General features: G+C 48.8%; 1 protein-coding gene across 1 annotated transcript in view; it reads right to left on the bottom strand.

The window, feature by feature from the left end:
- PAPPA (pappalysin 1) overlaps window positions 1–9,388 on the bottom strand; it is a 572,334-nt gene extending 562,946 nt beyond the window's left edge. The window contains exon 1 of the mRNA XM_069241521.1: window positions 8,287–9,388. Coding sequence (XP_069097622.1) covers window positions 8,287–8,662 — 376 coding nt within the window. The 5' untranslated portion in view covers window positions 8,663–9,388. The remainder of the gene's footprint in view (window positions 1–8,286) is intronic.
- Window positions 9,389–16,112: the final 6,724 nt, after the last annotated feature.

The following is a 16,112-nucleotide window of genomic DNA, read 5'->3' as shown; positions in this document are numbered from 1 at the left end:
ATTTTTTGGATTGGAATGGGACGAACTGGAGTGGGGCAGATTGGCTTGGGGTGGATTGGGAGTATTTGAGTGGGGTGGGTTGGAGTGGTTTGGATTGGCATGTGATGGATTGGTGTGGAGTAAACTGCGGTGGATTGGGGTGGATTGTAGTGGGAAGCTATTCAACGTTTCCAGGTCCATTTGTGATATGTTGCTCCAATCCAGGTTTTTTATTTGAATTCTTGGAGTTGTAGTTTTACTTATTCCATTGCAAAAGAAGACTACAAGTCCCAGAAGTCAAAGGAAAAACCTGGACTGGACTAGCACATTACTCATGGACCTGGGAAACTTGGCAGCTATGAGTGGGCAGATTAAAGTGGGCTGGATTAGGGTGTACTGCACAATTATGTGTTGAAGCATCATTTCAGAATATTTAGAACAAGATTAGTGTCATCTTTTGAGAACAGCGCCAACGAGCCGAAACAAAAGAAAACATGAGTGCAAAGTGAGAAAAGATGACTTGGAAAAATATAGAAGAATGTTAGCTATGAAAATGAAACTTTGCAATTGAGTTTGTCATGCTGGGCACTGTTTAACAGTCGCAAGCCTTCTGTTTGCAAGGCACTTGAAGTTAAAAAGAGCAAAATAGTACCTCAATCACATCGGGAGCCGCAGACGGGCACTGATTAAGCTGAATCAATCAGTGCTTGGTCCCTGCTCCACACAGAGGAATGGAAATGATGCCAAGCCGAATTACAAGACTCTAAACAAGAGTGTCATGCAAGCCAACAAATGAGAAGCGACAGGCAGGCTCCAAGCCCTTTACTGTACACAAGAGTCTCGCAAGCGAGATGCACGCGCTAGACCATGCACTTGCAGGCTCGACCCTAAAAATGGTACTCCATTTCACATTTAGCAAGCAGATCTGAAAAAATGCAACAATTTTAGGCTACTGTGACGTGGTAAATGATGGAACTGGTAAAGTGCGTGTGATGTCACCAATCATGTAATTTGTTATGCAATCTCTAGTGCCATCTCTGAGTTCATGAGCAGTATATTGAGACTGGTGCAACAGTATAGCTAAGATCTGAGTAATTCGAACCTTTGGTAGTATGACCATACTGTCCCGTGAACTGAGTTATTTTCAGGTTGCTTTTTACATTGATCAAAAAACATTAATCTCGTCCTTTTTTTCAGTGACATTTTTGAGGCGTTCTATAAAGATATTCTTTGCAAACTGTCCAAAATCATGCCTAGGAGACACTAAACAATGTATATAGATTAACACCACACTTTCCACCCACCAGATATCCCATCTACCTGTAGTTAATGAGCATGCACAGAATCAATTTGTCCCAGTGCCCTTGGGCTTATAACCATATTCAGATATTCAGAATACAGGCAGTGTGGCAATGTGGTTAAACTCTAGTATTTAAGAGGAGTGGGCAATGAGGCATAAGCTCAACAAAGTAAGATGCTTGTGGTAGTGGGTATTTACAACTTTCGATTTGCAAGAGTATGGTGGAGTAAATAAATCCCACTGGGTAAGGCATGCAAGTTACTGTGCACACAAATACCACAGGTTAGTAAGCAAGGTCAGAAAAAGGTAATAATTGAGAAACAGCAAGAGAAGGGACTCTACTGTCGAGTATGCATTGTAAGGTGGAGTGGACAGCGCCGCTTTCTACTTAGTAAGATAAAAGCACTTTAAATTAGTCCTAGAAGTTCGAAGTCAGTGGGAGTGAGTGAGCTTGCGGTCCTGGCCATGCAATGTCTGGCAGTCAGTGTTATGCACCAAGCTGCAGAGGAAACCACTCTTGTAAAAAGGCTCAGTGGAAACCCCATAACTGTCTACTGACAAGTTCCTGTTTTAGAACCGCTGTACTAAAGGGAATCTCCTTTGCAAAGGTCTGGTCAGGACATACCCAAAAATCTAATTCTTCCCAGGAAAACAGTCCCACATCTCATTTCTCTACCCCAAACTCCCCATTTCTCCAGCCTTTCACTAATGTCCTAGGACATCCATATGTCACAACCCTTGTCCTGGACATGCCTGTCCCGATTCACTTGCTGCCTTGCATCTTTGAGACCACTGGCTCACTGAGATCACACCTAAATTCTGTAGCCAGTGCCACTGTATTCAAACTTTCCGTCCTAAAACAACCCGTGTGTCATAGCATGACCTCACATACCCAGAGATGTAGCTTCAGGGGGGGTGTATGGGGAGTTACACCCCCATAATAAATGTAGTCTAAAGTAAATAGTTGGGTGCTGATGCTTTCAGTCGGTTATGGTGAGCTGGCTTCAGATTTCACCTAGGATTTTTACATACACACAGACAAAAACATACACACACTCTCTCCTTTCTGTTTTGAAGTTCTTAAAACTATGGGTTGTCTTACAACATATTGTCTTCTAAGTAACCCTAACAATCAGTACTGCTATCCCTTCCACTTCCATTAAGCCACCTCGTGCTCTGCCTCTCAAAAATTTATTTTATCACGCTATGCTGGGAAATTTGAAGGTCACCCACCCAACAATCTTACTGACCATGTTACGCCCCTGAAAATATCTCCTACTGCCCAGTAGCATAACGAAACTTGAGGAGGGCCACCCTGCAAAGTACATGGAGGGGCCCCCATCCGAACTCACTCAGGAGCACTCCGGCAAGGGTACTGTGCTGAGGAGGCCCCCTGGAGCTCTGCCCCTCCCACCCCCGCGGGGGCTGAGGTGAACTTTGATATGCCACACCTACTGCCCAGTGTGAAACCTACAATGTCTGCACTATCCAAGACACACGGACATTCCCCACGACAGTATCAACTCCTCCCCACCCCTTTGCCATCCTTCCATCTCACTGTTACATCAACGCAACTTTTCAGTTCTTACCTCCTCCATAGTGTATCATAACATTTGCCATTTTCACCTACCTTTCCACCCTCTCTCCGCTTTCCATGGTAAAAGTAGTTTTGCATTCAGTGTTTGTCTTGTTTGGCAGTATGCTCTGGGGAGTGCTCGCTCAAGGACACACACCTGCATGTTCCATTCATTACCCACAGAAGAAAACCACCTGCTGGTTTCAACAGAACTAGTTGGGCAACGGGAGAACACTTGAGACGTCCTACCACAGTATGCGAGCACAGGGTGATCAATCCCCCCAGAAGGGTAGTGACATTATAGACACGTGCTGGTCATGTTCCACATCATCATAAAGCCTCCCACCTATATTTGCAGGATGCAAAGGAAGACCACTGGAAAGGTGTGCTGCTGGAGTTGGAGATGCCTGAAGTGATCCGTGGGCGCATTGCCTAGGCTTAGCAAGTATGCACATCACAGCAGCAGAGGATGCAAATGATGAAAGGTGAAGATATAGGTACATAGAAGAGCTAAGGCTCACAAAATCTTGCACGTACAGCAAAGAGGCAAAGGGCTGGGACAGAGGCATAATTTTTTGCACGGGAGGGTTTCTTGTTCAGACCATGGAAAGAGGTGATTGAATAAAGGCGCACAGGAAGTGTGTTTGGGGTTAATGTGTTTCATTATTTCCAAACTCCACATAGGGATACACCGCCCAAAGCAGCAGAGGGGCGCCTATAATTTATGAGGCCCTTTGCTGTAAAGCAAAGCATCTGGTGCCAAGCAAAACCTCCGACTTCCTTGTACTGCGGGACACATAAACCACCTAAGGAACGCTGATGGCATGAGGAGACTCAATCAAGGAAGGTAGGAGGCAAGCAGGGTCCCGAGAACCACATAAGAGAGGCTGGGATGACATGACACCTGTCAGACATGATGCACTGGAATGCAAGGTAGCTAGTTTATAGCACCATTAATAAAGAATGAGGGTGGCATTTTCACTACAGATTCTCACTTTTAGTGTCAAAACTATTTTTATTGAGTCATGACACAAAATACAATTGATCACACATGACGTAGGCAAATTTGTTTTACCACAGTAAGGCCTCAGCTCATTGGGAATTTAGAAAAAATCTCATGGATCGAAAATTGCTTAAAAAAGAGGTGAGGATGCAGCATGATAAATGGCTCACTCCTCACCACCTGAAAACAAAGGCACATGAGACTCTACGGGTCCCACTTACACTACTGTATCATCTGGTCAGGAGATCTATCACTACCATACCCTCCTACTGGTTGGAGACCACCATGCTGTCCTACTGATATCATCAAGTCAGGGTACATATCTGTACATTATACACCTAGTGGGGCCGGAGAACACCATGCTGTCCTAAATGTATTATTAAGTCAGGCGATGTACCTGTATCTTACATGCCTTTGTGAGTGGGGACTCCCTATGCACTACCAATTGTATCACCAAGTCAGGGGATGTATCCTTGTCTGACAATGCTAGGCCCAGATTTACTAAAGACCTGCTTTGTCCTTGCATGACACAAGTTGTCACAAGGCAATGCAGGTAATGCAATTCACGCAAGCAGTGATTTCCACCACCTTGTTTCACTGTGTAAAGAAAAAGTAGTGCAACGTAGCCCCTTGTGCTGATTTATGGAGGCATTCCACAGGTGGAGCATGGACATTCAATGCATCCACCCATGGATTTTGGTGTATTCCCAAATTTCCTAAAGATAGTAAACTTAGGAATATTTTTAATGCTAGGCATTCCGCAGTGAGACCTAACAAACAGAAATATATTTAATTCCTCCCATTACTTCCTCTTTCTATGTGTGATGCATTTTGCATCACAGGAAGAAAGAGAAAGAGGAAAATGCCTCTAAGGATTGTTTTTGTGCAGGAAGGTGTCCCTTCCAGCTGAAAACAAATTCTGCCAGTACCTCTGGCACCCTGGCACTAAGGATGCCTGCATTGGCAATAAACTGCAGACAGTGCACCAGCACAAGGAAAGAGCAAAAATGCTTCATATCTTTGTAAATATGTAGCATTTCTGCTCTCTCCCATTCACACTATGCATTCTTTACTTGCTTGAAAGATTAGTAAATATGCCCCCTAGTGTGAGCGGAGTCCCCCATGCTCTCCTGTGTCTATCCCTTTAGTGACATCTTAGGCGTGTCTTCTAGTCAAGCACTGTACATTCTGCTGAACGCATTTAGAGTGAGCAGAACCCCCATCCCTTCAATGCCATCCTAGAAGCATTGCTGAGGTGGGCACTACACTTTCAGCTATATGCACGTAGTGTGAATTGAGTACCCATACTTTCGGTGTCATCACAGAAGCACTGTCGAGGCTGGCACTGCACTTTTAGCTGTACACACCTAGTGTGAGCATAGCCATCTCTTCATTGCATCCTAGAAGTATTATCTAGTCCAGTGATACTCAAAGTATGGCTCAGAGGCAGCATGTGGCCATTGGTCAAAAGCAGCACTGGTTTGCAGTTTACTCATCTCAGTAATAACATTAAAAAGATGTGAAATAAACAGGCAAGAATTTATTTCAGGGGTGATCGTGAAGTAACTTGGGTATCTTGCACCATCTATCTTTAGAAACACCTTCGTTTTTAAAGGCACCTTGCAGTGTTAAAGTATGATAAAGTATGTTCAAAAATCATATAGTGTATTTAATTAACACGCAGCACAGTTTCACTTTAGTACATCAGATTACATAGTGCATTGAAAAGGTGTTTTTTTAAGTGATAATTTTCAAACATGAATTCAGAAACATTCATTCTGCCATACCCCCTCCCCCACCTCCACCCTAACCACGATGCCAATAGTTTGGGGCCAAATGGAGGACATGCTATGGACTGGAAAGTACTGATTAATATGCATGTGTCTGGGGAAGTGCTGAAATGGTGTATTACTGCTATTACTGTGTTGCATTTGAAATGAATTGTGTTCTTTGTTGAACAGAAAGCAATAAAAATGTATTTATTAAAAAAATACCAATTGTGTATTAGGAGGCAAGTCGGATGTTGTGTGCACTCTTTGGGTAGCCGTTTCTTTTTTTATACATGAACAACATTATAGTTTAATAAAGTAAACACAAGAGAAGGTTTTGTACATCACGCATCCTGTACATCATTTGTGAGACTGAAGAAAGAGGAAGGAAAGTGAAATGAAACAATTGCCTAGGTTCACACAACTTGGCTAAGTGGAGAAGCTGGGATTAATCCAAATTGTTAGGTTTCATATTATGCAATCCAACACTAGATGTATATGCCTCGCTCCCCTTACACCCACCTTATCAACAACCCCTACCCAAACCCCAACCGGCATGCTGATGAAATCAATGCAGCCCTCTGCCACATCACAGACCAAACGTTGTGGTCCCAAGCAGTGCTTTAAATGGGCCGGTACTGTCCGGTACTGAGTACCGGCACTTTTTTATTTTGAGAGGGAGAGTACCGGCATATCTCAAGAGAAACGTAATATTTTTAATTGGAGAGTACCGGCACTTCTCAGAAACAAGCAGGTACTCTGATAAAGAGTACCTGCACTTCTATTTTTCCATTTAAAGCACTGGTCCCAAGGAAAAGGTTTGCGAGTACTCATGATCAAATCAGACACTGCACTTTCAGCTGCACGCGCCTGGTGAGGGTTGAGCCTATGCTTCTTTAGAGCCTCCTGGAAGCATCATCTAGTCAGATACTGCTTTTGCAGCGGCACGTGCCTAGTGTGGAGTCCCCATCCCTTCAGTGTCGTGCTAGTGATATCATTCAGTCAGACATTGTATTTGCATTGGTGTTCATTAAGTGTGACAAGAGTGCCCTTCTCTTCCGTGCCATCTTAGGTGTTTCATCTGGAGAGTCACTGCACCTTCTGCTGTGCACACCCTGTGTGTGTGTAAAGTCTCCATCCATTCGTTGCCCACTTAGCGGCTTCATCTTGTCAGTCGCTGTAATGGCACTGGTCCTCGTCTAGTCTGAACAGGGAGCCCTAACGTTCAGTGCCCTCCCAGGTGACTGATCCTTGGACTTGCACCTGCTCACACAGAGCTAAGCAGAGACCCGCTACAGCGCCCTGCAAATTGCACATCAATCCATGCTATTGGTTCCCGCGCGCGGGTACTGTGCGCACAGCTGCCCTCCTGTGCCCTGCAAGCTGTTCTGAAGTACACCATGCGCACAGTGAGAGCAGCGCTTCCCGCCTCAACCCGCGGCAGGCTGCACTATGCACCCTCACTGCGCAGGGGTTCTCGGGCTCACGTTTTCACCAGAAGCCAGCGCCCGCACCTTCAGCGAGTGCGTGATTTACTGAATAAATGTATTCGATCCAAAGTAAAACGTGCTCCGGTCAAGACCAAGAAAAGCACATTGTACGCGATTTGAGTATGAGACGGACTGTTCAATGTGCATACACAAAGTGCGCTTTGAAGCGGGCATTAGGCGCCATAACAAGCACAAACTTCACATTATAGAACACACTTTTAACTGGGTGTGTAAACTGCAGCACTCACTATCCCTCAAGACAGCCCGAGGCATGCTGCATGAGGGCACACGAGACTACTGCGTACGCACATTCATACGCAAACACAAATCCAGTGAACGTCCATGCACTGAGCATAAATCCGCCAACCATGCCAGTCTCGAACATATACGTCACCAGACAGTGCGCCTTTGAACAAGTGTGCATTAAACGTACCTGTGCGCAAGGAATCTAGCGCTCGAAATATTCTAGCCACTCAACGTGAATATCTCACACATACATCTATCCAACGTGCATGAATCAAACGAGTATATGTTAGAAAACCATGTGTCAAGAAATCACTATTAAATGCTCCTCTACTGGGCATACATCTATAAAGCATGTATATAGTAAAGCAGTATGTATGGAATACATAAAGATGAGAAGTGTATATATTAAACAAACATATTCTGAACATGCATGCCCTGTGCGTGACACGTATCTATTATGCGCGCATCTGTCCATCATAGTAACATGTACGCCTGCATTAAACGGGGATACTTTCAGTGCATGTTTGTGTGTCTTCAGCAGGCCGGTGCATTCATGAGTATACACCTGCCAGGGGTGCGCTTTTTAGGAATGTTTAGACTGCACCCTTGTTGGGTGATAAAGCACAGGCTTCACTTATGTGTTTTATAGACAACTATTTTGCGCGCATTTTTACTGTATTCCTGCTAGGGATATATGATTTATACATGTGCGCACTAAACACATTGGGGCTGAAATGGCATGTAATAGAAATGCATACATTATTCATGCAAGTACTAGGAATGTATTAAAAATGCATCTGTTGAGCATACGTTTATGAAGCGTGAACTGCACACAGGATGGAACTATTACAAATAGTGTATCTGGCATACTGTAACCGGTGCCCATTTATGCCAACATCATGTGCCCACCCGGTGGCACCTACCTGCTATGACGGCCGGTGATCTCTGCCCTCCGTCGGGCCGTAGCCAGACTTGCAAGGTGAAGCTGTCCCTGGGCAGCTCGTAGCCAGCTCGGAGCCGAAGCTGCCCTCCATGTCCATTGAAGTAGAGCGCCCTCTGCTCCGGGGCGCCCCGAGGCGGCCTCGGGCGGTGATGGCTGTGCCGGTGCTCCAGGCCACTGGTGGAGCGACGGCCCCGCGAGAGGCTGGTGGCGCAGGCGTCCCGGGGGTCACTGCTTGGACGCGGCCGCCGGGTGTCCCGGCGCGCCCGCAGGGATTGCTCGTCCATCCCGCAGCGGTGCCCGGCAGCCAGCGCTGCGCACAGGAGCCCGAGCGGCAGCAGCAGGGCGCAGAGCCGCATCCCGGAACTTCCCCGAGCCCTCCCGACCGGCCAGCTTTGGAGCCTCCCCTGCCCCCGTGACCCTGTGCTACTATCAGGGCTCCTTACCGAGATCCCCTCCCCACGTGCTCCTGTGCCCGCTGCGCCCCCGTGCTGCTCCGTGAGCTTCAGTGCGCCCGTATCTCCTGCCTGCTCCCCGGTCTGCCCCTCCGGACCCTCTCCTGCCGGTTCCCCTATCCTTGCCCCGACTCTCCTCGGGAGTCCCTCCTGCACTTCTCCGTGCCCCGTTACCCCCCGTGCTCCAGTCCGTCCTCCCTATCCTCCGTGCTTCGGTGGTGCTCTCCGGGCTCTCCGGGCTCCCCGGCCCTCCGTACTCCGACTCTCTTGCACCTTACGCCCTGATGCTCCTTTACCTGCTCCTGTGCCCTCTGTGCTCGCCACCCTACCCCTGCACCCCTCGGCGCACCCCCCTCCTCCGCTGCGTTCCACTCGGGAATCTCGCTGTCATTCACCTGTGCTGCTCCCGGTATCCCGGTGCTCCTCTCGGGGCTCTGTACCCAAGCTGCCTCCCTGTTCCCCCTCTTGCCTCTCTACCGCGGCGGCTCCCTCGCGTCCCCTCGCCTCACTACTTGCTTTGAATTTCCTTCCTGATTTATTCGCCGCTCCTGGAAGGAAGTACGGATCTCAGAGTCCCCTCTCACTCTTTCACTCTCCCATCCCAAAACGGTATGCTCCCTTCCACTTCTTGTGGGGTATTCGCCCCCTTTCTTTATAATATAAGCCACCCCTACTTTTCCCCAGAGCCCACTCCCTCACGAAAGGGAGGGGGGAGCCCCCCTAGCAGGGTGAGTAAACAAGGGTTTGCTATTCTTCCCGGGTGGCTGGGGCCCCATCACTAGTCCACTCACACCGACCAATTCAAGAAGGATGGAGGAGGCAGCTGTCTTGGCAGGGAGTAGCAACAGGCAATCAGATGTCCCAGGGGACCCCCCTCCCCCGCACTGCCCAGGCAGGAGTAATGCGATGATGATGCGGCTAACACTCCGTGCCCCCCTCGCAGACCTCCACAAACAGAGGCACTGACAGGTCTCAGCACTGCCCTCCCCCTGCTCCTCCACAACCCTGGTGATGATGTCAACGGTGGTGAGGGTGAGACTGGCACACTGCGCCCCTTCCTCGCCTTCCACCCTCCCTTGGACACACAATCCAATCCAGGCACCCGCACTAAAGATGCGCCCTCCAACCCACGGGGCGCCTCGACACAGTCTGGTCGGGAACGAGCCGTTGCAGCCAGCTGTGGTGCGGTCGGGGCATGCACTCTGCCTCCCTCTTCTTCACTTTTTCAAACGTCCCTCAAAGAGATGAGATAATAAGTCCGGCTTCTTGGTCTACATCTGTCCCCCCCACGGCCCCCGCCCCTAATACTGCAGGGGGTCCTCGGCACAACCGCAGCGGGGCTTCTGGTGGTGATGATGAAGGTGATGATGAAGCCGTCACCTCGCCTTTCATTCCCAGCCTTCCGAGCAGAAGCCAGGAGCTGTGCAGTCAGTTAGGCAATGCTGCCCCTCCCCCTGCTGCTCCGCGGGATACCCTGCACGAGCCAGGGAGCGGTGAGGTGTTTGTGGGGAGGGCACCGGCACATTTCAGACCCTCATGCCCCTTTTCATCCTTACTCTCAAGCACGCACAGGCTTCTGGGCTGTATAGCCCTTGCTGCCTCCCGCTAAGCGGTACCCCAGGAACAATCCCGGTATGACATAATGCGCCCCTTCTTCTCTGGCACGATGTCCACTCGGGGCTCTTCACCACACTAGTTAGTTCATATCACACCTCGATGCTTCTTTCAAAACCACAGGAAAGGGCACGCCGAGAAACCCGCAGTGCCTCACTACAGCCCCCCTGAACTCTGCCCTTTGCGCGCCCGAGCCCGCGCGTAAACTTGCTCCTCAACCTGCCTTGAAATGCCCTTCACCGACAAAGCCCGTTCCTTCTTTATCCTGTCCTTGAGCGTGATGCAATCTCGGGAAGAGGTCCCCCTGCGCGGGTGCCCCTCAGTGCTTCTGAGCGGCGCTAATCCCAGTGCTCCAGCGTGTCCGGGGCCCCTCATTCAGGCGCAGGGAGAACAGTTTCGGCAGGAGCCTCTGTAGCGGCAGGCGGAAAGTAGAGGGAGGGAGCCTGCTGAGGCAGAGGGGGTAAGGTGGATACAGGGAAAGGAGCTTCTCTGCCTGGGCGGGTAGGAAGAGAGGCGGTAAGCAGAAGGAGGGAGCTGCTGGGGCAGAGGGAGTAAGGAGGATGCAGGGAAAGGAGCTTCTCTGCCAGGGCTTGGCAGGAAAAGGGGCAGTAAGAAGAGGGAAGCAGCTGCTGGGTCAGAGGGAGTAAGGAGGATGCAGGGAAAGGAGCTTCTCTGCCAGGGCCTGGCAGGTAAAGGGGCAGTAAGAAGAGGGAGCTGCTGGGGCAGAGGGGGTAAGGAATGTGCAGGGAAAGGAGCTTCTCTGCCGGGGCGGGTAGGAAGAGGGGCAGAAAGAGGGAGCAGCTGGGGCAGAGGGGGTAAGGAGGATGCAGGGAATGGAGCTTCTCTGCCAGGACTTGGCAAGTAGAGGGGCAGTAAGTAGAGAGAGGGAGCTGCTGGGGCAGAGGGAGTAAGGAGGATGAGGATGCATAAAATTGAGCTCCTCTGTCAGGGATGGGCAGGGAGAGAAGCAGTAAGTAGAGCGAGGGAGCTGCTGCGGCAGAGGGGGTAAGGAGGATGCAGGGAAAGGGGTTTCTAAAGCCCCAGATCGAAGGGCTGGGAGAGAGGGCCTTCTCTACCGTGGATAGGCAGGAAGCACAAGAGGGGGTCAGGGGCTACAGGGAGGGCGTCTGCTCTGGCAGAGAGAGGTATAGATCGCACATGGAAAGTGGGCTTTGAAGCAGCAAAGTGAGGCAATGCATGGAGAGGGGCGCCTCTGTGCGCTGGGGCGGGGGAGGGGTGCAGGGCACATAGATCCCGAGGCATGAGAACGACGGTGGTTCTTGCCCGGGCTCGGCAGGGAGTGCGGAGGGACATGGGAGTGCAACACGGGGTTTGCTGCAGCAGGGGTTGGGGCCAGGAAGGGTAAAACGAAAGTAGATTCTGAAGGATGAAAGTGGTTGAATTGCAAAGGGAGGGGGTTGTCTACCTAACCAGGAAAGATATAGGGGCCTCTTCCCTCAAGGAGGGCTTTGCTGGGAGAGGTCTGCTATGGCAGAGGGGATGCTGGAAAAATGGATTCTGAAGCATCATATGAAGGGGTTGCAGGGAGTGGGGCTTCCCTGCAGGGAGGCCTCTTCAGCAGCAAGGAGGGCATTGCATGGAGGGGAGTCTACTATAGAGAGGGCCACTGGAATATACCATATAGCGCTGCACGAAAAGGCAAATTATGCGAACCAATGCGGCATATTACCAAGCAGTATTCACCACGGTCTCATTTTTACACATTAACAGTGTACCTGCAAAGGTTTTGCCTTATTAACATTAATTTAACATCTAAGTACAGCAAACAGCATCTGAAGCCTGACCTGCCTCTTCCTTAAAAAGGCCTGCCACTGCAAAACAACGTGTGTGGTACCGTTTTCAGTAACGTTTGATCCATTTGAGCAAATTATGCAGAGGGTGACGGATTATGTGGCAAGCGCGCAAAATCCCTCATTATGTGGAAAACGCCACTGCCGCAGAATCAAGTAATTCCAGTGGCTTTGACCACAGACGTCTGGCAGCATCAGAGCGAGTGGTTGTCCGGGGAGGAGCTTCTGCTGGGGTCGGCAAGGGAGGGCGACGACTGAAGTGGAGGGAGACCTCTTCAGAGGGAGGGGCAGTGCAGGGATTGGGTGCTCTGTAAGGGAAGGGGTAAGGATGGTGCAGAAAGTGGTCTTTGAGCAATAAAATAACAAGGGAAACGCTATTCAACAAGAACCAGGGCAAACATTGTTATTACAGAAAAACAGCGATTCTTATTGCGAATACATATGGATAAATCATATTGCAATGTATATTCATAAGCACAATGGCAAAGAATGCAAGCCAAACAGACAGGAACTGTTCAAGGATGTTACCAATAAGTTAAGGAGTCAAGCAATAAGTGTTAAAAAACTCACTGTATTCAGACAAATACACAAACTATACTATGCTCGGTGTCAACATGAACAAAAGGAACAAAGGAAAAACAACCACCAACATATAGACATTGCCCAAAATAAATGCATTTGATTTATCCATATGTATTCCCAATAAGAACCACTGTTTTTCTGTTATAAGGAGAGTGGCCTTTGAAGCGTTATAGAGGGGGGATACAGGGACAAGGCCTCCTGCAGGGGGTGTTTTGTTACAAAACTATATTGCACACTCGGGAACAAATTCCCGTGTGTGAGCCCGGAATTAGCCCGATGGTGGTTGTGCCTGGGTGTGATCTTTTTCCCATATAATGAAGGAAAGACTGTAATGGGGATTCAATACTGTTGAAATCATTGAAATGATTCAATGCGGAAAAGGATTAACCAAGAGGCATTTCTTTGAATTTTCTGTTTTTGAATAGATAGGTGTGAGATTTATGCTCTTTTTCTTTTTTTCTACTCACAAGCACTTGATCTTTCTGCACTTTTCATTGTCCTTCTTTTTTGGTGTTTTGATAGGGGATTTAATTAGAACTTTTATATGAGTATGAAATATATTTTTGTATATAAAATAAAGGATGTTTTCCAAATGAGTGTGGACCTATGCTGCATGTAAACTATATGAGATGTATATGTTGTTTAATTTGTTCCCTCAGTGGGCAATATAGTTTTGTAACAAGTCTTTACCCAGCACCCTTTGGGTTTTCTTCTGGGTTACCCTATGTGGTTTGTGACATCCTGCAGGGGGTTGGGAGAGAGTCTTGTGTACATCAGAGCGGGTACTTCGGGATGGAATCAGGGGGCTGCAGAGAGTGCGAAACTTTATATCAAGGGGATGCCGGGGCAGCATGTTTTCTGCAGGAGGTGGGCAGGGACTAGATCGGCAGGTGCAGAGCGGTGAACTACTGCAGGAGAGGACGCAGGTGCTGCAAGGAGAGTGGCCTTCCAAGCACCAGAAAAAGGAAGCAGGCGGAAAGAAGATTCTCCTGCAGATTGCCTGAAGTGTGGGGAGGTAAGAATCTGTAGGAGCCGGCCAAGGTGGGAAATTCATTCGGGAACAAACAGGAGTTTCAGGTAGATGCAGTACTTAATTTGAGCTGATGGCCTGGTTTCCGGTGCGGGGCACCGGCACCTATTTTTGAGGGGCGGCCCTTATTTTTCTGCTTCACTAATTTGCTGCGAGCAAAAGACATGTTGGAAAGAGGGAGGAAGAGAAAAACGAAAAACGTCACAAAGGGAGAAAGCAGAACGCTGCTAGAGTGAGCTGAAAGGGCACGTAGTGACTGTAAACGGATCAAAGAGGCCTGAGAGGGTTTCAGGTTTACGCTGCTCGGTATTCCGTGCTCGCACAATTAATTGTAGCAGCCGCGTGTTTCAAAGGGGCACCGGCACGTTTTTATTTACAAATTAAGCACTGGTTAGATGGGGTGGGAACGGAAAATTTGCAGGACCGAGAGAAGGCATGTAGACAGGGAAGCACAGATGCGCCTTCATGGACTAGCAGACGAGGTCGGAGGAGTGCACGGTTAAGGGTTCCGCCGAGCGCAGCTCATGAGCAGCCGAAAGAGTGGTGGGTAGCAGCCGGGGCTTGGCACACAGAGACAAGGCACTGTGCTGGATCCTGACACTTGTCAGGCTTTCCACGGAGCTAACTTGAATTAAAAGCATACATCTATTCACTGGAGCTCATGCACTTAAAAACACAATCGCGTTAAGGTGCTGATCTGCCGAGTAGCCAGTGCATCCTGATGTCTGCTACTGCCCCAGGGCTCGGCTTTCACCTCCCACTTGGGAGCTCGGGACAGGTACACGCTCTCAAGCTGCCCCTGTGCATGCGCATCTATCTGACCCGGGACCTTTAGTTTCTTTCTATAATTTCCTCTCACTGTGTTATTTCCACTCTCAGGGCCTCTGGCGCTCCCCCTCCTGGTCCTACTAGGGACAGTATCCGCCTGCGAGGCGAGATCCTCGCTACTGATCGCCCCCTTATAAAGAAAAACCCTTGTCCTGACTCGATCTCAAGGCTGACTTTGCAATAAGGCTGTCTCGGCACTTTTATTCTGTACAAACTCTGTGCTCCCTAAACAACCATACCGAGAAGCAGAAGCAGTGCGCATTTTCAACACCGGAACTCAGCTACAGAACTACCGGAATTCTGTATTAGCCACAAAATGTTTTTGAAAGAATCGCCTTTATGTGGTGCTACGTTTTGAAAAAACATTATTTTTAATTTCCGACAATCACTTAAATTCAGATTGTCAAGGAAATGAGCTTGAGAAAATAAAAGAGTACCTGAGAATCACATCAGACCTCCTTGATCGTATTCACCATGATACCCACTGGGTAATCCGTGGCGTCCACAGTTTGCTGAGATGCTGAGCATCTCTCAGTTCACAGGGCAACCCTAGATCTGGTCCAGCGTCCTTTCAGAGAAGTCAGCCTAACAGAGCATCTCCTGGTGCTAGGAGTCCTCTGATGTCACGGGCTTCCCTCGCCCTGCCAGGGTATCCATCCCAGCCCCTAGTCAGGTTCTGCAGACAACACGACAGAGGGATTTCCGGTCCTGCTGTAAATTATTCATGCCTTTCACAGCAAAACATTTGGAATTTTGGATGACTATTGATCGGACTTAGGGCCAGCTGCCAATCTGATGCTTACGTTGGCCTGTCTGGCATAAGAGAGTGTTCTGGAAAAGGGCTTTAAGCTCGCGTCGGATTTTAAAGAGGTGATGCGATCAGTCTCTTTTGAAAGTGACCAACAGTCCTTCCTTTTAAACTAAACGAATAATAATGTGTTATTTTTCGATCTAGTCCAAATTTAAACCAAAGAGCGAGGGCAGATTTGTCACACTGCCCTTCAACGCTTCAGGTTGTGCACGTAGAGCTCTTAAAGAAAGCGCCTAAAAAACCTTAGGACCTCATTTACAAGGCCCGAGTGGCACACTGCGCCACCGGAGCATCTTTTATTTGATGCTCCGGTGGCGTGGTGTGCCAGCTCATATTTACTAGGCCACGCAAAGCCACCTTGCGTGACTTTTCATGGCCTTGTAAATATGGACCCCTTTCACTCATAACACTGCGTGAAAGGAACAGGGGTTATTGGACAATTAAACACAGGGCTGGTGGTTTGAGTTAGAGAAACAGTGCCTACTGGGAGTTGCAGTCAGGTCACTCTCTCTGCTACCAACACTATACAAATGTTGGGTTTTACATAAATGTATGCAGACTGCATTTAGGTTTTGGCATTTACCTGTTGAGACATACCATGAGGCCTGGGATTATTTTTGTATATTGATTGACTTCCAGGCCACATTTGTACCAATGGCAACTGATGGGTCTTAGTAG

Source organism: Pleurodeles waltl, chromosome 6, assembly GCF_031143425.1.
Source record: "Pleurodeles waltl isolate 20211129_DDA chromosome 6, aPleWal1.hap1.20221129, whole genome shotgun sequence".
Lineage (NCBI taxonomy): Eukaryota > Metazoa > Chordata > Amphibia > Caudata > Salamandridae > Pleurodeles > Pleurodeles waltl.
Note: the sequence above shows the minus strand (reverse complement) of the source record. Positions and strands in the feature narration are given on the sequence as shown.